General features: G+C 31.1%; 2 protein-coding genes across 2 annotated transcripts; one reads left to right on the top strand and one right to left on the bottom strand.

The window, feature by feature from the left end:
* Positions 1-6,396: 6,396 nt before the first annotated feature.
* LOC107491920 (uncharacterized) lies at positions 6,397-7,184 on the bottom strand. Its single transcript, XM_016112846.3, has one exon. The coding sequence runs from the start codon at positions 7,108-7,110 to the stop codon at positions 6,463-6,465; it is 648 nt and encodes a 215-aa protein (XP_015968332.1). The 5' UTR covers positions 7,111-7,184; the 3' UTR covers positions 6,397-6,462.
* A 2,170-nt stretch (positions 7,185-9,354) lies between these two features.
* On the top strand, positions 9,355-10,890 carry LOC107491919 (ras-related protein RABA3). Its single transcript, XM_016112845.3, has 2 exons — positions 9,355-9,871; positions 10,313-10,890. Exons 1-2 carry the CDS (start codon positions 9,597-9,599, stop codon positions 10,764-10,766), a joined length of 729 nt encoding a protein of 242 aa, XP_015968331.1. The 5' UTR covers positions 9,355-9,596; the 3' UTR covers positions 10,767-10,890.
* Positions 10,891-22,356: the final 11,466 nt, after the last annotated feature.

The following is a 22,356-nucleotide window of genomic DNA, read 5'->3' as shown; positions in this document are numbered from 1 at the left end:
CAAGATAAAACACCACGTTCAAGGTCATGAATCAAGAGTTTGTCAAGTTAGATCGCTTTGACGAAATGAATTTCAACCGTTGAAAGGACAAGATGATGTTTCTTTTTTCATTTCTCAATCTTGTATATGTGATTGACCTAAAGACTATACTAATTGCCGATGCTGCCAAAAATTTCATACCGAAAGAGAAAGAAAAGATTGTTCAATTGAATATGAAACACGATGAAGATACTTTTGCATGTCAAGGTCATATTCTCAATACTTTATCCGACCGACTCTATGATCTCTATATGTCAATTCAATCACAATTGAAGATTTGAAAATCTTTGAAAGAAAAGTAAAATACTAAATAACAAGGAACAGATAAGTTTATTATGATGAAATATTTCGAATTTACTATGAATGATATTATGTTTGTTATGGATCAAATTCATGAATTACAAATCCTTGTAAGTAGATTTTGTGATCTACAAGTAGCGATCCCTAAATCATTACAAATTGGAATAATTATTTTAAAATTGACTTCATCATGGAATAGTTATAGGAAAAAACTTTTACATCTTGCTGAGAACTTCACAATTGAGAAATTACTAAGGCATATACATATAGAGGAAGAAATTCGAAAACGTGATGTTGTGTATCTCTCTGAAAGTTCTAAAGTGAATCATATTGGTGAAGACAAAACCAATAAAAAGAAACTAAAGTTCTCAAAAGATTCAAAGTAAGACAAGAAAAGACAAAGAAAGTGGTATTGTCAGAAAAAAGGACATTACATCAAAGAATGTAGACTTCTGAAAAAGGAAGTTCCAAAGACCAACTTAGTGGAAGAGAAGGATCTAATTGCTATGGTTGCAGAAAAAGTACAAAATACGCATATTGACATGTGGTTACATAACTCAACATGGCAACACAAGAAAAATCACTTGAGTGGTAGTTAGATTCTGAAGCTACTGTTCACGTTTGTAATGATTGCAATCAATTCAAAACATATGAATAAGTGAACAATAGAGAAGTCTTGATGGGCAATGACAACTCATCCAAAGTTTGTGGTCAAAGAATTGTGGAATTGAATTTTATATCTGAAAAGAAATTAAATTTAATAAATGTACTTCATATTCTGGATTTGAGAAAAAATTTAGTTTCTGCTAGTTTCTTGTGTAAGAAAGGATTTAAAGTTGTAATGTAATCTGATAAAATGATCTTGCTTAAGAATGGTATATTTATAAGAAAAGGATATTGTATTGAAGGCATGTTTAAATTTAGTATTAATAAAGTAAATGTTTCTTTGTGTATTGTTGATTCTTGTTATTTATGGCATATTAGATTAGCACACTTAAATTATAAATCAATTAAATATGTGCATAAAAATAACTATATTGATCTTAATAATAAGAATTTTAATAGAAAATATGATATTTGCATACAATCCAAAATTACTAAGAAACTTTTTTCTAAAGTTAAAAGGAATACATATTTATTAGAATTGATTCATAGTGATATTTATGAATTAAATGACAATATTACTAGAAGATAAAAAAGATATTTTATAACTTTTATTGATGATTGTTCTAGATTTACTTATGTATATTTGTTTGGAAATAAAGATGAAGCTTTTAAAATGTTTAAGAAATATAAATAGAAGTAAAAAAAATATGCATGATAAGAAAATAAAAGTTATTTGTAGTGATCAAGGTGGAGAATTTTTTTTAACGAATTTACTAATTTTTGCAACAAAATGGTTTGGCGGAAAAAAAAAATCGTACCTTATTGGATATGGTTAATTTAATGTTACTAAATACAAAATTGTCTTACGATTTGTGGGGTGAAGCATTATTGACATCATGTCATATTCATAATAGAATACCATCAAGATATAGAAAAGTTTCTTCTTATAAAATTTGAAAAGGAAGAAAACCTAATTTGAACTATCTAAAAGTGTGAGGGTATTTAGCCTTTTATCGAGTTTCTGATCAAAAGAGAACTAAATTGGGGCCAAAAATCATAAAAGGCACTTTCATAAGATATGCTCAAAATTCTAAAGCATATAAAATATTAGACTTAGTGTCTAATGTAGTTGTTGAATCAAGAGAGGTAGAATTTATTAAAAATAAATTTATCAATAATTCAACTTCTAATTCAGAATATCCCCAAAATGATACTAATATTTCATAAGAAATAAATAATCAAAATAATAAACGTCTAGTGACAAAGAATTGATTGAATCAAGGAAGAATTTGAGAGTGAGAAAAAAAAGGACTAGGATTTAGATTTTATTTATTCTCAAGCTATCACTTTTTTGATAGAAGAAACTAAAAATTATGTGACATACAAAATTCCTATTATGATGAATATAGAAGGTGATACTCAAATGTTTAAAGAGGCTATGGCTTCAAGGGATTTTGTCTTTTGGAAAGAAGCAACAAATGATGAAATGGACTCAATATTATCAAATAATATTTGGGTCTTGGTTGATTTACCTCCAAGATCAAAGCCTATAGGATATAAGTAGGTATTTAGAAGAAAGTATAATACTGATGGTTCATTACAAATTAACTTTTAAAACAAGGTTAGTGGCCAAGGAATTTAGACAACAAAAAGGTCTAGACTATTTTGATACCTACACACCTATGGTAAAAATGACTTCTATTAGGACTGTTATAGCATTAGCATCCATTCATAAGCTTCATATACATCAAATAGATGTTAAAACGGTTTTTTTAAATAGAGATCTTAATGAAAAAATTTATATGGAGCAACCGAAAGGCTATGTGCTACCCGAAAATGAAAAGAAAGATTGCAAATTAATTAAGTCTTTGTATAGCCTAAAACAAGTGCCTAAACAATGGCATGAGAAGTTTCATTCAGTGGTGTTATCAAATAGCTTCTCAAATAATAGTACGGATAAATGTATTTACTCAAAATTTACTAAAAAATATGGAGTAATTATTTGTCTATATGTTGATGATATGTTAATCATCGGGACAAATTTAGAAGGAATTCGTATAACAAAGGAATATCTAACTTATAAATTCAAGATGGAGGATTTGAATGAAGTTGATACAATATTAGGCATAAAAGTGCATAAAAATAAAATTGGCTTTACTTTAAGTCAATCTCATTATATCAAAAGGTATTAAAAAACTTTATCATCTCACAATTAAAGAATCCAATACACTTTGATCCTAATCTTAAATTAAAAGAAAACATGTGAAGACCTATAGCACCATTAGAATATACTAGTGCTATAAAAAGTTTAATGTATGCAATGCATTGTACTATACCTGATATAACATTCAATGTGTATAAATTATCAAGTTTCACATGAAAATTTAGAAATAAACATTGTAATAAGAGTTCTTGGTTACCTCAAGAAAATCATAAACTTTGGATTACATTATAGTGATTATCCCACAATTTTAGAAGATTATTCCGACGCAAATTGGATTACAAATCTTAGTGATAACAAATTCATTTCAGGATGAATTTTTACCATAAGTGGTGGAGCAATAAGTTAGACCTAAAAAAAACAAATCTGTATTACACATTCTATTATGAAGGTTGAGTTTGTAGTTTTATCAACTGCAGATAAAGAAGTGAAATGGTTAAAAATTTTGTTATATGATATATAGCTCTGGCCACAGCAGACGATAACTATTTCAATCTTCTGTGATAGTGAATCAACCATATCTCGAGCATATAATAAAGTTTATAATGAAAAGTATAGACATATAAGTTTGAGACATGAGTTTGTGAGGCAACTAATAGATGATGGTGTAATTACCATCACTTATGTAAGATCTCAAAGAAATTTAGCAGATCCTTTGACTAAAGGTTTGTTAAGGGATAAAATTAAAGAGACTACTCCTAAAATAGAATTAAAACCTATTATTGCTAAATGATGGGAACCCAACCTTATTCTCGTAGACTACTAATTTCAAGGTTTAATGGGTAATAACAAGTTATTTAGTAATTGAAGCACTAAGGTATAGGTTTTAGTGCTATTTACAATAAATTAGGAGGGTGAGTTAAAATTTTTAAGGAAATGATAATATTATTTATCAAAAGATTCTACCTATACGAATATAGGAGTGGTGCCGCTTTAATCGAGAATTTTAGAGGTTTTATTCTCGTAAATATTCATGAAACTAGGATGAGCACAGGACCATATACGTCCTTAAAATTATAAACTCTTGAATTTGGAGGGTATAAGTAATGTGTGTAATTTTTGGTACTAGCATATGGAGTATGAGTTTAATCGATTAGACACCTATTATGACTTTAAAATTTACACTAAAAGAATGTTTAATCGTAGTGACACATTTTTTATGCATATACTTGTATGATATTTAAATTTTATTAATAGTGGGGGATTGAAGGGTATTTTACAAATTTGATTAATTAATATTATTAATGTTATTGATATTATTATTAATATTAATAAAAAAATACCATTTGTCTAACAAATAATATATTTATTGGCTAAAAGGACACAACTCTTTAAGAATTGGTATGTTTAAAATATTGTGTCTGTTGATAATAAAAAAGACACAATCATTTGTATACATAACTATAATTACTATGTGCAGTATATATAAATAAGTCCTTATCCACTATTTTAAAAATAGAAGTACTAAGTGTATATTTTACTTAAATATTAAGAGATTTTCTTTATTCAAGAGAATTGAAAATTTTTTACTATTGCTAATTAAAAAAATTCTTAGATTTCATTGAATCTTAGAAAAATATTATCATCAACCTTATAGCAACTAAATGTGAGGATAAATATCTCTCTAAAAAAAATAATATAATCATATTTTAAAACATATGTCTTTTTTCTAATGTTTGAGATTAATTTTAATTTTATAAAAGTTTTTATTTATTAAATTTTGTACCTAAAGTTTCCATATCAATTTCATCTTTCTATCAAAAAAATTAAATATGAATCATAATATTAATCAAGAAATATTGAATTATTTTTGTTTAGTCGACCAGTTGAATTTGTAGGTGGTTTAATTTATTCACAATGTATATTTATATTTTAACATATATTTTATATTAATAACTAATTTTAATAATTTATTTTAATATACACATATAATTATTTAATTAATTAAACTCACATCTATGTTACTTGAAAGGAAAAATGAATTTTAATTTTTAAATAGGAGTAACTATAGGTAAAATTATTTAATTAAATAAATAATTAATTTATTTTATTTAAATAAAAAAGCTGTAACCATAATATAATAGTTTTTCAAAAGCAAAGGCAAATGCATTCAATGCATTAGAATTTTTATCATTTTCATATAGAAAAGTATAGATAAGTAATTTTTAATTAATCAATTTTAAATAATTATAATTAATAATAATTAGTTTTGTATTTTTAAAAAATAAAATTTAAATAATTATTAATTATTGATAATTAAATAATATAAAATGCAGTTCAAAAATCTTATTATCTTATTATTGATTAATCTTTTATTGGTTATCTAATAAAATTATTTTCGTATTCATAACAATTATATTAGATATATATTAAAATTAATCACTAAAATTAATTATTAGTATAAAATATATATTAAAATATAAAACATTTATTAAAAATAAATTAAATTAGATATATATCTACATAAAAATATATAATGAGTTAATTTTAATGTAAAAATAATATTTTTTATATCCTTATGTGGCTCTGTGTAGAGGGTGACAAATAGGAAAGCCTCGCCAAAAGCTTGCTATTTGGAGAGTTGGGTCGTCCGGTCCTGCCTTCATTGAAGCAGTCTTGAATTCCTTCTATGTCTTGCCTAACTGCAGACTAACAAAATAAATAAGCATAAATTAAGTCTTTTTAAACAAAATACTAAAATTAATATTATTCAAAATATATAATTAAATATTTTTAAATTTATAATCAATCAAACATAAAATATAATTTAAAATATAATTTAAAATATCTTTAATTATCATTTTTTTTCTCTTATAGATTAATAACATAAAAAAATTTATAAAAAGACGACCATAACAAAAAACACTTGCTCCACCAGAAAAGCTTGTCCCACTTAGATAAAGTCCATCAAAATCTACGGATTAAACCGGACAAATCAGGTGAACTTTTTAAGTTTAACGGTTTTAAATTCTATCCTAACCCACTTTTTTAACGGGTTATACAAACCGGTCCGACCCGTTTGCCTCTCCTAACGGGTTATACAAACCGGTCCGACCCGTTTGCCTCTCCTAGCTCGGTGTCTTGTTGCTTAATTAATCAATAAACAAAGTCTCGGATGCTGTAATTGTTCCCGAAATCCATTGAATCATACATGCAAACAATGAAATGGAATAAAGCAAAACCAAGAGCGAGCTTTGATGGAAGCATAGAAACTCGTAATTGAATTGTAATTTGAGATTTACAATATATATATAGGTTTGAATTGATCATCATCCTTGAACACATTCAATTTGAGTTCAGAAGACAAAAGAGGGTGTTTGCCGCACCTTCTTGGCTATCCCTAACAACTCTTCAGATGACACCAACACCACTTGAGTTCCACAAAGCTCCTCGTAGATCCTCTCGAACTCTTTTAAAACTTCTCCCAAAATTCCCAATTTGCCCTTCTTCATCAGCATCCTCAACAACGCAACCACGTGCCTCTGAAACTTTCCTTGCTTGCCCACCTCCTTCATCATGGTAGCCGCTGCTTCTCCCTTATCGTTATTATTGCTTGATTGGAGAAACCTCAGGAGCCTCTGAACATCCATGTGAACGGCGTGAAGGGACTTGGTGCTTTGAGCCACCTCTATTATGGCCGCTGCGTACCCAGTGGCTGGCTTTGCATGGAAGATTGGAGAAGAAGAACGTGGTTGGAGAGGCGGTGACGATGAGGAAGCAGAGACTGGTAGAAAAGTAGAGGCAGCAGCCTTCTTGCTGGTTCTGGGAATAATGGAAGCAGTGGAAGAAGAAACACAGGGTTGACAGTTGGGAGTATTAGTTCTTATGAAGTGATGATAGAATAATTCACGATGATGATGAGTTTGTGTGGGTACTGATGGAATCTTGAGGGTTGAAACTGTGCTTGATAATGTATCCATGGAATGATGGAAGACAGAGAGCATAAAGAAGATGGCAGTTTTGGGGGAAATGGATTTTAGTACTAGAAGAGGCCTAATGAGATGTGAGGATAAGTTTTTGCCACATAGGCCATGGCTGTAGAGGGTTACCGTGAAGGTGAAACCAACCTTGTCATTTTTGTGGGATCCATCGTTCAACTTTTTTTGGACTTAAATTAAGGGATGCAAATAGTCAAGCACTGTTGGTTACACTTCTACAGTATTTTCTAGGGCTTTAAGAACTCTTGTTTCCCATGACCAAAAACCATAAAAGAAGTCTTGTATCCTAAACGGGCTCATTGTACTTAAAATGAGAGCTCCAAGAGGGCTTCAACATTAAAAATATAAAGCAAAAATAAGTAGCCCAACACAAAAGGGAGCGAGAGTGGACCAACTCTCTTCTCACCGATGAGGATTAAGCTTGCATCCTGAGCAATTATATTTGTCTGGTTAGAAAGTTCTTTTTTTTTTTAGTCAAGTGGATTGGACAGCTCTCAACTTTAGACATTATATTTATGCATTACACAACTACACAACACACAACACACTTACACACTATATGGGTACACACTATAGACTTTAAAACACTTAGTTAGGACTTGAATTCAAATACAGCTTGCAAAAGACATAAATATGTCATCTGTGCTACGCCTTCCTTGCAAAAAGTATATCTTTAAATCTTAATTATGACTAGAAAGTTGATTATGAAACTCAAAAAAACCAAGAAGAGTGTGTGTATAAATGTGTAACTTGACAAAAAAAAAGCTGCATCCCAAGAGAAAAAAAAAAGAGAGAATTAAACTGCATTGATTACAAACAAAAAAAAGTTATTGTTATAAAGACTACTCCACATAAAAATAACATTATAAACAAAAGAGGTTTACAAAATATATTATGAAAAGGGTTAGATGACTATTAGAATTTAATATTTTTTTATCAGTTATTAGTTAGTAATATTTAAAAGTGTAAACTAAAAGTATGATATTGAATTATTAAACGAAAAGAATGGAACTAATTATTAAAAGCACTGACAAAAAACAATACATTCTATTAGATTTCGAATTTTTCTTGTATCTTATATTTTGGTCCAAACTATAAAATTGTTATTTTTTTTTTAATTTACAGCTTTGCTGTGCTGTACATGTCATTAATCATGTAGGGCGTACCTTTTTCCAATTTTTTTCCTGAATTATAGTGGAAGAAGTAATCAGTAATAAAAAGTAAATCATTCTTATGAATATAGATTATATAAGTTGAAGGTTCAAAGAAAAGAATAAGAAATCACTAAAATACAGGTAGAGATTTTATCAAATATATTCAACTATCAATTGGTAGAGCATGGGTTGCAATAACTAATGATTCAGAAGGTCGTAAATTTCCTAGCAGTCTAGCACCCCAAGCTGCATGTGTCGGTGCAGGAAATCACTATTCACTGCAATTGCCAAATGCCAATTGATTTAAAGAATGTTTTTCTTTTATCAGCGTATGGTCACGGCATTGCGCCCCAATGGACCAATGAGGGACACAAACAAAACTCTGCTATGCTCCTTTCAAGTGTAGCTGGAAAATATTGGTAGGCCATGCTCCTGCGTGTTACACGCCTAAACATATATACTCTTAATTTAATTAAATGACCGAAAAAGATTAAGACATGATGCATATGCATAGTAAAGAAAGAATACAATAATAATCTTTGAGAAGAGTTCAACCATTCTTAGAATTTATTATTTTTGACCAATACTTTTAACTAGATTCTTATAGTTTAACAATCAAACAACATACTTTTAATGAGGTGTTAAACCTTGTTATTTTTTAGGTGGAGTTTAATTTGAAGTTTCTGTGTGTGTCGATTCTTCCGTATATAAATAATTGAGGCCCACTTGCGCCGATTCACCTTGGTAAAATCGTATCATAAAAGCAACTAAGAATCTCCATACCTACATCATTATATTGGAAGAAAATCACGTATGAGTGGCAGGCACCAATGCATAGCTTATAAGGCTTGAGCTGTTTTTGGTACTGTCTGCATGAAAAGTAAAGAAAAGAATTTAACAAAACCCTTAACCTAAGCGCTAAGGCAAATTAAACCATCGCAGCATTCAGCAAACTTTATAAGATTTTGATTAATTATACATATTTTTTTGGCAGCAGAAAGGCCAATAATTGCCAAGAATAAGGGCCATATAAAACATAGGCAAATTCCGTATATAATTGGGGGTGGTACACTAATATTGGTAAAGCATTAAAGTGAGACAAGGAGTGGGCCACGTTGTTCCATATTGCCCATTTCTTATGGCACTATTGATTCAACACTGGTCTTGTCTGTCTCTCTTTTTCAACTTTCCTCTACTTTCTCCTACTTACCTCCACAATACTAAGACCAATTATTAGTATCTTTTGGTTTTCTAAACACTAGTAAACAAGTTTGGGCAAGAAAAATAGCAGCATCACCTCAGCTTTTATTATTGCATTGAGGTTGTGAAGCTAAGAAAATGAACCAGGAAATGAATGGGATTGAGGGTGAGAGAGCAAGGGAGAATAATGATAACAATAATGTGAATGTGCCGGAGAGAATAGATTATGTGTTCAAGGTGGTTGTGATTGGAGACTCGGCAGTGGGGAAGACTCAAATACTGTCTAGGTTTGCAAAGAATGAGTTCTGCTTTGACTCAAAGTCCACCATCGGAGTTGAGTTCCAGACCAGGACTGTCACCATTGGTGGCAAACTCATCAAAGCACAGATCTGGGACACTGCTGGCCAAGAAAGGTTCATTCTATTCACTTCATTCCTTTCTCTCTCTCTTCTTTCCAACTTCCAATGAACATTGCTATTTTTTACCAACAGTACTCATACATACTCCACAAGTACTCTGTTATTTCTACATGTTTTTGTTCTTATAATTAAGATCGTCAAAAATCACTGAAACATCAATCTACCGATATATTTGAAGGAAAAATCTAGAGGACCAGCAACTTTGATGATAAATTTTGGCCAGCATATAACCAGCAAAGAAAAGTAAGCCATTTGATGAAATCTCACACCAATTTCACACCATTAAAATCATTATTGTCATTGATGACTATTTGATGACTATAATTCACAGAAGTTGTTGGTCCCTAGGACTTCTCGTATTTGAAAGTTTTCCTTTGTTATATGTATTCACTTCAAAGTTGTATGTGTATTGAGCCATTTTGCTTACACATATAGGTACAGGGCAGTGACAAGTGCGTACTACAGAGGAGCATTAGGAGCAATGGTGGTGTACGACATAACAAAGAGGCAGACATTTGATCACGTGGCGAGGTGGATAGAGGAGCTGAGGGCGCATGCAGACACTTCCATAGTCATAATGTTAATTGGGAACAAGGGTGACCTTGTGGAGAAGAGAGCAGTGCGGACGGAGGATGCGGTGGAGTTTGCGGAGGAACAGGGGCTCTTCTTCTCGGAGACTTCAGCTCTCAGCGGTGAGAATGTGGAGAGTGCCTTCTTCAAGTTGCTTCAACACATCCATTTCGTGGTCTCTAAGAAGTCATTGCAATCTGCCAACAATGCCATTAATAATGCTGTCACTCTTAAGGGATCAAAGATTGATGTAATCTCTGGTAATGACTTAGAGTCAGAGATTACTGAGATTAAGAAAGTCTCTTCATGCTCTTGTTGATTATTATTCTTATTAAGTTTATTTTACAAAACTCAAAACTACACGTATATAGTGGCAATGTGATGGGTAAGGATGATTGATTCTTCAGATCTTGGCTTTTAATTCAACTGCACCTGTTTGTTCACTTTAATTAGACACTTCAATTCTTTAAGAGTGTGTTTTAAGATGAGATTAAACCCTCAAAACTTGTCTTATTTAATATTTATTAATTATTGTAATAATTAATTAATATTAAATAAAATAAGTTATAATTAATTTTTGACTATTTTTTTATTATCAAACATATTTTTGCTAAAATAAATATAACACTAATCATAGAGTTAAAAAATTAAATAAAATTATTTTTAAAAAAAATATTATTTAATTTAATTTAATTTTTAGTTTTTATTCTAAAAATTTTAATATTTTGTGTCTCTATTTTTTTAAAATATTAAAAAAGCTGATGTTGTATTCCAAGATTAAGATTTTAAATTCAATCTTTCGTCACAAAATATTATACTCAGCTCAATTTTAGTCTAAAGAAACAAAGGCAGCCTAAGAGACCAATTTGTTTGTCATTTTTTATGGAAAATAAATAAATAAATAGGTTGAGACTTGAGAGTATAGAAGTCTAGAACATTAGAGTAAAGTAGTAAGCAGTGAATACAGTTTCGGCCTTAATTTAGTTTTTCTTTTCTGTTTTGTCCAAAACATTATATTCGTTTATAAGGCCCATAATTTAGAACTCTCTACATGGGCCCAACTTTCGGGAGGAACTTGTGCCAATTTTTAAAAATTTGGGCTCAACAATCAAAGCCTATACCTTGAACTTCATAAAATACAACTATTTGAATACCAAAAATATATCCCAAATTAAAAATACGTAAAAATGGTTGAACAATTAAAATTTTGCTGCATGTCCAACAAAAAACAAAAACCATACTTACTGAAATATATTTTCAGAATGAAATAGTTAAACCCTTTTTATGTTGTGTTTTTTTTAATTAAATAAATATGACTTTTTTATTTACTAGATTAATGATTCAAATTTTTAAAATTTAGAATTAGAATATTTTATTTTTTATTTTAAATATCAAGTTAATTTTTAAAAAATAATGCACTCTTTTACTTTCTAAAGCACATTAGCATTAAGCAAATTTTGGATATATATGTGTGTTTTGGCACTATATACTTAAACTGCCAACGTAGTTGCCGAAATAAATTCTGATTGCATTTTTCTTGGACTAAATTTTTATAGTGGTCTTTTAGATTCGATTTGTGCACCAATTTAGCCTTTGAGATTCTAATTGCACTATTCTGATCCTCGAGATTGCACTCCAGGTTACATACTGACCATTTACGCCAATTCCGGCGTAAGTCAGCAACCGACTTGCTGATGTGGCACAACCACTATCAGCTAGGATAAACATAACGGATAGATGACGTGGATAGTGTTTTGCAATTCTCCAATTTAGTCCATGTTCCCTTTGTAAACCCTAAAGCTTTTTCTGCTTTCTCTCATTTTGGTTTTCTCCATTGACGTCTCGTTCTTTATCTCTTGTCTATATCAATAGTCATCCTCCATGATAGGAACTGAGAGCCACGTTACAGGAAGCTCGAACTGGTCATCATCGACGGAGAACTGGACAAGAAGCACGACGCAAAGCAGACATGGGTGAGTTACGGAGTAGTGCGGCTGTGGTTGTCGCCTTGTACTTAGGTGGTCAACGACAGAGACACATCCTAATAAGTCCTTCTCTAGTTGTCCCAACTATAATGTGAGTAAAGGTAACTTTTTTCTAATTTAATTTTTTGTGGTTGTCACATAATTTGTAAAGGGTTATTTGCAGACAAGTGAAAAAAAAAATGGTGTGACTTATTCATTTGGACAGATTGTGATATTGTGTGCAAGAGGAGCTGGCTGAAAAAGCTGTTATAAGAGATGATGATGGTCAAATGAAAATGAACTTTGCATGGCGGCTGGCAAAATGGAAGCAAACTTTAGAAATTTGAAATTCATGATTCAAGTTCTTGGTTTTGGGTTTTTGGTAGTTGTTTTTGTAGGAATGATGATGTTAAAGAGTTGAGAACATGACAATGTAATATAATGTAATATAATGAATGAAAGTGTTTTGGGTCTATTTTATCTGTTGTGGTTGTGGCTCTGTGGACTCCACGGTTCTGTTATTGATGTTACTTTTATTAATGTAATGTCATGTAAAATGAACAGAAAATACAAGTTAATAATTAATAGCAAGGTTGATTAAAACCATCCATAGTATTACTTAATCAAAATCAAAATACCACAGAGCATTTATAGCTTTTACAAAATGCAGTCATAAGTATTTGACAAAAGCAAGTAGTATGACATACTTGACTAAACTTAACAACATGAACAAAGTAGCTTATAGTGAGCATAGTCACAGTTTTTTAAACAAAAAATGAACAGTACTAGGTCGCAAAACTAATATCCTAGTCTTAAGTTTCACTTCTTTCGTGGGTGTTTGAATCCAAGAGCAGGTACGAACTTCAAAAAATTTGTGAAGCGTGAGGTAGTGGCTGAACTTGCTCCCTTCATTGGATCCACTACTATAGAGGGTGTTGGAGGTGGTGATATTTTTCTAGGGGGTAATTTTGCAGGTCTTGTGGCTGGTTTAGTACTTGCTTCAGTTAACTACACCAAAGACATACAAGAAAGAAAAATCCAAACACATAAGCCACTACGAAAGACCCTAAACCTTTTTGAGAGTTATTAGTGAAGACTTAATAAAAAAATTTAGTGAAAAATTATTATTAAACCTTTTGAGAGTCTTCTGATTTAGAACAACTTGACTGTGAAAAATCAATCTCTGAAATATGACCAGTTGAAACAGCAGTACTTGTTGCAGAGACATTATTTGTAGCAGTGGCATCTGAGGTAGTAATAGTAGTAGCAGTTACAGTGGCATGAGCAGCAGCATTCTTAGGATCTTTACCAGCTTCGGCAGCCTTTGCAGCTGCAGCAGCATCAACATCAGTAGCAGCTTGAGTAGCATCAAAAGCACGCTTCTTTTCACACCCTCTATTGGTATGACCCTTTTACAGACAATACTTATAGGTGAATTGTCTTAGTTGTCTTTTCATGGTTGAACTTGGTTTATATTTCTTGTTAGAACTGGTGCCTTCATCGGTATCCTTCCTCCTTTTTGTTTGAAGCTTCCCAGGCTTGCTCTTGATTGGTGGTGCTAATGGCTTGTTATGCTGACTTTATTCCCAGAAAGGTTGTCCAGGTAGAGGATTAATGTGGTACTTGTATATTTCTTTGTAAGACTCTATGGTGATCAATTTGTGGCAAAAGTCCTTCGAGTGCTTGTTCACTCTGGCAAATGCAGCACAAACATGAACACATGGAATCCCTACAAATTATCATTTCAAGACAATAAAAAATACAAGATTGTATAAGACAACATTAATAAGCAACAAATTATGAAATACTTGATGAATTGGGTTGGGGAATATAACCTGTTAACATCCAAAACTGATAGGTACATAGCCTTTTTTCCAAGTCAACCACATGGTTGGTAGGACGCCCATGAACCTCAAATTTCTCATAGCCAGTATCTCCAGCCCAGATAGCATGCCAGTTTCTGGACTCATTCCTTATATTCTCAAGCCTACTTTTAATTACTGGTGGTAATAGCCCCAAATAGTTATCCAATTTGACCTTATTCTTAGCCATAATCCTCATGACAAACATCCTCACCACTTTTAGAAGAGTAATTATTGGTGTTGCCCTTACTTCCCTTGATTTTTGAATTGAATACCTCACATTAATTGTTGCAAATGGAGTCTAGTTTTGATTTATGTCTAAACTGTGACCTCGTCCATACCTCTCTAGACCACTTGTCAAGATATGCCCATGCATCCTCATTCAGCCTCTTGATCCTATCCATGTATTCCTAGTGAAGGAAAAATGATGAATTCAGTTCTCTTGAAGAACAATAATTTAGAGATATTAACAGTTGCAGTAAGTGAAATTATGCAGAATTGAATTTTGCTTAACCATAAAATAAGGACCAAGCACAAGTGTTAATAAAACTAACTAATTAAGAGACACTGTGAATTTTGATACACTTTGAACCATACTCTCCATACTTTGAATTCTTGAAAGGTAGTTGCTCGTGCGCATTCCCGTAGTAAACCTCTCAACTCCAAGTCTTTTCACTGCTTGTTAAAATTTTACCATAAATACCACACACAGAAACGGTAACCCATATCAAGCATCACCTCTTTCATGGCAGGTAATAATCCCTCAAGACAACACAGATCATGTTACAGACATGTATATATCCAACTGTAATAATTATTCACCATAATAGACCCTAAATTTACTAATCATTTACCATAATAGTCCCTAAGTTTAATAAATATTCACCATAATATTCCTTAAGTTTACACCACGTTCACTATAATAGTCCTTTTAACTAAGCATCGTGTATCTAAATTAATCCCAACAGTAAACATTATAGTTTATACCAATCATGTTCTACTAATGATGTCCATATTAAAGTGCAACCAACAACATAACAATTCACACCATATATATCTAAGATTAGATAGGTGAAGTTAGAGGATTACCTTTTGCATATCAGAAATAAAGCTCGATCCATGTGTCTTATAGTCACTAAGATCTTTATGTAGCAACTCTAGGAACCACTTCCAGTTGTCCTTGTTCTCCACTTCCACAATTGCCCATGCAATTACGTATATATGGTAATTAGCATCCTTGTCCAACAGCTGATAGGATTTGCCCCCGAATATTGTCTTCAAGAAGGCACCATCAAGTCCAATTAATGGACGACATCCAGATCTAAAACCATTCTTGCACCCACTCAAATATATGTAGATCTTCTAAAAAATTACCTCACCACTCGGCAGTGACTTTGTGAATATCTGAACTGTGGATCAAGGGTTGGTCTTCAATAGAGTTTCACCATAATTCCTCACTAAGACATATTGCTCCTTTGCATCAACATAAACTACATTTCTAGCATTAGAAAGTGCCTGCGTTATTGAATTCCTATTAAGTGACAAATCATATTTCATCTTGAAGAATGTTGTAGCCTTACAATGCCTGAAATTGGGATATTTCTTCACTTTTTTCACCAACTTACTAGCCACCCAGTTTCTATTTGCTGCCCTGTTTTTATCCTCTCTTGGACAGATGTGATCATTCAAGAAGGTCTTAACTTGCCAACAACTATCCTCGTGGACCCTCGAAGCATAGACTACCCACTTGCCTTCCTTCACTTTACATATTGCCTTAATTCTTTTGTTATCGTTCTTCCTGAACCTCATCTGTCTTCCTTCTTGTATAGTAAACTCCCTCACTGCCTCTTTGAAATCTCACTTATTGTTGAACTTCATGCCTACTTCCGAGGGAAATTTTCCGAACCTAGCACCATACCTAAACACTTCTCCATCCAGCTCATCCTCTGAATTTTGTGGGTTTTCATCTCTAAAGAGTGTCGTGAATTTGCACTATCCGATTCTAAACCCAGATCATAGGCATCATAAATATTAGCACTGGCTCACATTGTTTTTTCTTAATTCATTCTTGGACGAAGGAATTTTGTCTCTAATGCCTGATTCACCTGAACTATCTTCCAGGAATACAGGCTTATACGCTTCATCCTCAACGTTCTCGTAGTTGTCATGAGAGTTTGAGTCAGAGGATAGCACTACGGTGTCACCTCCATCTACCTTTGTTTTTTAAAAAAATTTTCCTGAAGCCTTGGGGATGGAAGATCTCAAACAATATCTCCTGATTTTGGTCACTTTGTTTTGTATGGGTGTACATTTGGGGACAATCTTAGGCTTAGGCTTCAGTTTTGAATTAAAATTGATAGGCCTTGGTACTATTTCTTTATCTTGGGAAGTATTGGTTACTATGCTCACAATCAACGGAGGTAGCTTCTCGGTAGTAGTTTTGGAAAAATGGTTTCGGATAGTGGTGGCATTTGACTTTGCTTGCTCTCCCAGATCCCTCACTTGGTCATCAAGATGCACAATAACATCCTGACCTTGTAGTATCTCAGTTTTTGAAATTTCATGTTCAATGTACACATCAATAACTATTGTTTTTTCCACCATAAAAGCACATCTTTCTCAACTCATTATCAGTGTTTAAACGCCTCAACCCCACTTTTAGGCTCCTTCCTGGTACTAGCCACCAAACTAACTTCATTTTCTTATACCCTAACTCTTTGAAGTAGTTTTTCAGGTAGAATACATCCAATCTGTCCACATCAACCTCACCCAAATAATGCTTATTGTCAGGATAATATGTCCACCTCCCATCCTTACCCTTCTCAAAATTTCTCCCATGATGAAACATTATATCTAACACTTCGACGTCTATCTGCATCATAACAAAAGAAGAAAAAATTTAAAACGTATGCAATCCAAAAAGAATAAATAACAAACACACATTACACAATCAGAGATAGCCCCTGTTCTATTCAAAAGAAACAGAGAATCCAATCCTCGTTCGAACATATCATTTCCAACAAAATTTGAATGCAAACGAAAAGAGTAACTTAAACAACCCCTCAACAGAAGAATGAAAAATGAGCCAAAAAATATTTTGGAAAAAAAAAACTGACCTTCAAGATAGCTTAAACGGTTTTCTACCCTTTGCTTCAAAAGCTTTTCACGAAACTTCCTCCAACTTTAGCACAAAGACTGGAAGAAATCAGCGATCAAGCAGCACTGCCCTAATCTATCGTCATTGTCTTTGGCTATGGAGACCATTGTTATCAAAACCAGACCGAACCGACCGGTTCAACCAAAAAACCAGTAAACCGGATCCTATACCTTAACAACATATAATTTCCAACAAAATTTGAATGCAAACGAAAAGAGTAACTTAAACAACCCCTCAATAGAAGAATGAAAATGAGCCAAAAAATATTTTGAAAAAAAAAACTGACCTTCAAGATAGCTTAAACGGTTTTCTACCCTTTGCTTCAATAGCTTTCCACGAAACTTCCTCCAACTTTAGCACAAAGACTGGAAGAAATCAGCGATCAAGCAGCACTGCCCTAATCTATCGTCATTATCTTTGGCTATGGAGACCATTTGTTATCAAAATCGGACCGGATCGACCTGTTCGACCAAAAAACTGGTGAACCGGATCCTATACCGGTCCGGTCCGTTGATTGGACCGCACAAGATTAGGAAGCGACGCGAACCGATCAAACCCGATATGAACCGGTAAAAATCGGTCCGACCGAACCGTTTTAATTTAAAATTTTCCTCAGAATGAAGTTGGGGTTTAGGGTTTAGGGTTTAGGGTTTCAGGAGATAAAAAATAGCTTCATCCACCAGGCTAACTTGCCTACCATTAATATATATGCAAATTAAAATACAAATTGATATGTTTCAGCAAATAATTTACTTTTATTTAACTTATTTTAATTTTAATTATAAGTTCACTCATTTTTAAATTAATTATATTTTTATTTAACAGTAATTATAAATTCACTTATTATTTTTCTTCATAATTATATAATATCTATTAATATTATTTTTTAATAAATACTTGTAGTATATAATAGTATAATAGATATAAACTAATTAATAAATTATTGAAATTAAAAATAATACTTATTTTAATATAAAAACAAAATAAAGATATTTATGATAGAGTAAAATTAACAAAATACTTATTGTTTTTGTTCCATATTCTTTAGAATAACTAGATATCTTTAAAATATTAGTAAAAATATGTATTTTAAATTTTTAATTCTATATTTTTGACTATATTTTATTTTTTATTACATAGGATCGAGTCAATCGGTTCAACCAGTGATTTACCGGTTGAACCAATGACTCAGTGATCCAGTAACCTAACCGGTTCGATCACCGGTTCGGTTTTGATGACTATGATGGAGACTAAGCGTTGATGTCAGTGAGAAACTATAAAGAAGATGTAATGAATGATCAACCTTCTACCCAAACAACTATTTCATTCTACTGAGAGCAAAATGACAACGTTTTAGTTTCAAAACGTTTCAGTCATGAAATAATGTCATTTTATTGATCCTAGGTAACAGTGGCTGTGGCACATTAGTAAATTGGTTACGTTGTTGACTCACGTTAGAATTGGTATAAAAGGCCAGTATGTAGCCTGAAGTATAATCTTAAAGGTCAAAATAATACAATTAAAATTTTAAAAACTAAATTGATGTACCAACCAAATTTGGAGACCACTATAAAAATTTAGTCGTTTTTCTTTGTTACTTTGTTCCTAAATATGTAATTATTATGGTTTAAAAAAACTCAAGCCGTTCATTTTAAAGTTCAATCCAATTCACATAGGTTGCAATAAATATCGGAAAATAATAAAGAATATTTGATGTGCTGAGCACCGACCCTTGAGCAATTTGTAGGACAAGTGTAACGAGGCAGTCCTTTTGGACTTCACATTTTGTGCGCATACATTCGATTACGTGCACCTCAATAAAAGGGGAAAAAGTGTGGTCACTGTGTGTTTGTTTTGACCCCCTAAAAAGGATCTAAAAAATCTGGAGACATCGCAATCCTTTATCTGTGTTGTACTGTTGTGACTTGTGAGTTAGCGGCTTAGCGCCACTTTTATGGCTTTGTTTCACTTGGGGACAGAGTTTAAGTTTGTGCACAATTAATCACCTCATGTATACTCCTCCATCTAAAATCAAATCAAACCAAAAAGCTACATACAATGATGTTTTAGATAAGGTAAAAACTTAGGTGCAGTCAACTTCACGTAAAATTAATAGCTGAAAGCCGTTAAATGGTTTAACTGATTTGACTAAAATTTTATCTAACAGTTCTCAACTATCAACTTCACATTGAAGTCGACTGTACCTGAATTTCCACCTTTAGGTAGGCGTATAACTACTATTGTAAGCAATGGCGACATCTAAAAACCCATCAATGTCACAATAAATCATCAAGAAAGTTGAAGAATTATAAAACAGAATATTAGGACTTTAAGAGTTATAAAATTAATATTTTTAGAATAGATAAAAGACCTTATTAGTAAAATATTTGAGTATTATTTGAGTTTTGTATTGATATAAAAAATAATTAAGTATAATTAGTTTTAACCTTTAGTTTCTTTTTTTTTTTCACAACGAGCATTCTTTGTACTTCATAATAATTTAGTACTTTTATTAGAATTCTATGTAATTCTAATGAAAATACCAAATTATTAAGGATGAGTTGTGGCTGTCAATTCTCATGGGAAAATCCCAACATGATTTTTGCACACACAAGTTTTGGATCTGTGATCTGGTGGCATATTTTTTTCTGAAAATTCATGATAGAATAAAATAAAAAGAAAAAAAAAGAATGGAATTATGCTAATTGCTAATTAGGGTTAATAGTTTTTAGGTGTTTTTTATTTTCTTTTTATAACCTTAAGGCAAGGTAGTCAAGGAGATAGTAATGTTGTAGCTAGAAAAATTATATAACAGAGTATTAGGAGTTATAGGATTAATGTCTTTTAGAAAAGATAATGTATTATTACTAAAAGAATATTTTAGAGTGTTTGACTATTGTATAATATAGAGTTTAGCAAAATATGTAATCTAAAGACAAATATTAGGTTATTATTAGTAAAAACTTTTAATATTTTAATAAATACATAATAAATATATTAAAAAAGTAAATTTTGTATATTTTTTCACAAGAATATTTTTTATCAGTAACTTTAACATATATTTTTGTTAACTAAACTCTAATAATGTAATAGTTGACCATGAATAAATAAATAAAATAACTTTAGTACAATTAATTTTATTTTCTAAACTACTTCAGCTTTTTATTTCTTTCAGGATTGGTATTCTTGTAGTTCATAACAAAAATACTAGCGTAAGTTAAATGGTTTTGAATTTTTCTTCCCCAAGTTATCGTAGACGTATAGTTCAGCACCTCTTGGCCACATTATTACACCTAAACAAACAAAGATAAACAATATTTATACCTTAAATGATTTCAACAATTGCCTCCATTCTAATCATGATTACACCAAACAATTAGGCATTAATGTTTTAGCTTGCTGGTCACTTTATGTTCCCACGATCGTAGACGAAATGATGTGCCCGGCTAGATTGTTACTTGTAAGAGGTTCTTCACGTGTCCATAATATTTTATTCGTGTGCATCACACTGCAATTCAAAGTCAAAGTTGCACTTTCATTTCTTTCCTGTGTGAAGCTATGATTGTCATTTTTTTATGGAAATTAATTACTATGATTAATAAAGAGCTATATTGTCATTTTAGTAAAACCTTAGATAAACACTTTTTTTTATGGTAAATTATACTATGTTTTTTTTAAAATAAAAGATAAATTATCTTTTGTGATATATACAATGATTATTAATAAATTATCTTTTAACTAGAGTTTCAAGATTTGAATGAGATCGTCAAATCTGATTGCTATTTCTAACATGATAATAAAAATTTGTGATATATTAATTAAAAATGATAGTAATTGGTGTGTGAGAGAGGACATCAAAATATTTTAATTTTTTTATCTTTAATTGCTCTTAAATTATTTTTCAATCATTATTCATTATTCAGATAATAAAAATTCTAAGATGGTAATTATTATCTCATTATTTTTATGATTAACTAATATTTTAATTTATTTTTGTTATATAGTTATACAAAATTATAGGGGTTGGTTACCTGAAGAGATGTACCATTATTGATTCGGCTGAATTTTAAGAAAAATATTAGGAAAAAAATCTTAGGAAAGAGAGAGTTGGAAAATTGATAGATGTACTCGTTGAAATTGGAAATTGAAAGCTTAAGAATAAATTTATAATCCTAACCTAATTGATTGAAAATGGTGATTGAATTTGAGAAAATTTAAAATTTTAAAATTGGAAAAGAAAAGATATATTTAGTGAATACGATGAAAATAACACTGTTATCAAATTTCAAGAAAAATATAGTGTCAATTAAAAAGAAAGAGAAAATAACGTGAATTTTAAAATTTTGATAAAAAAATAATTTATTAATAATCACAAGAGGCAATTTATCTTTTATTATAAAAATGGTAAAATAGAATTCACAATTTTTTTTAAATAGTAACTACGTTAATTTATTGATACAGTAAAAATAATTTATACAAATGTATACGTAAAATTATCCACTTTTTTTCGTCCGTTGATAATGATGTTGTTTTTCCTTTTTCTTATTCCGTTGTTTCGTCTTTTTTTTTAATTATTTTTTTCAGCTTTTTTTCTTCTTCCTTTTAATTCTTATTTTATTTAGAAATTTTCGTAAAAACTACAGAAAGGTGAGGGCAAAAAAATTCAAAGAAAAAGTTACAGTAGATTAGCTGAAAGGTGGCTTGTAGAACGAAATATCAGGAAATCTAAATTTTGATCTTAAAGTATTTAACCTAACAATGTTGGATAAGCAAGGCTGGAAGTTACTAACGAGACAACACTCATTGAATTCTTGAATTTACTGAAATAAATATTATAGATACTCAAATTTTTTAAGGTTTAGTCTTTGAAACAAATCATCTTGGGATTGGATGATGGGACCAAAGTCATTGAGAAGGGTATTCTAT

The sequence above is a fragment of the Arachis duranensis genome, chromosome 6, assembly GCF_000817695.3.
Source record: "Arachis duranensis cultivar V14167 chromosome 6, aradu.V14167.gnm2.J7QH, whole genome shotgun sequence".
Lineage (NCBI taxonomy): Eukaryota > Viridiplantae > Streptophyta > Magnoliopsida > Fabales > Fabaceae > Arachis > Arachis duranensis.
The sequence above is the reverse complement of the archived record's forward strand: the minus strand, read 5'-3'. Positions and strand labels throughout refer to the sequence as shown.

Bases quoted from the DNA above. Each gene is read 5' to 3' on its own strand.
- LOC107491920 (XM_016112846.3), bottom strand. From the start codon at position 7,110: ATGCTCTCTGTCTTCCATCATTCCATGGATACATTATCAAGCACAGTT.
- LOC107491919 (XM_016112845.3), top strand. From the start codon at position 9,597: ATGAACCAGGAAATGAATGGGATTGAGGGTGAGAGAGCAAGGGAGAAT. The intron at 9,872-10,312 runs GTTCATTCTATT...TTACACATATAG, and splicing joins GACACTGCTGGCCAAGAAAG to GTACAGGGCAGTGACAAGTG.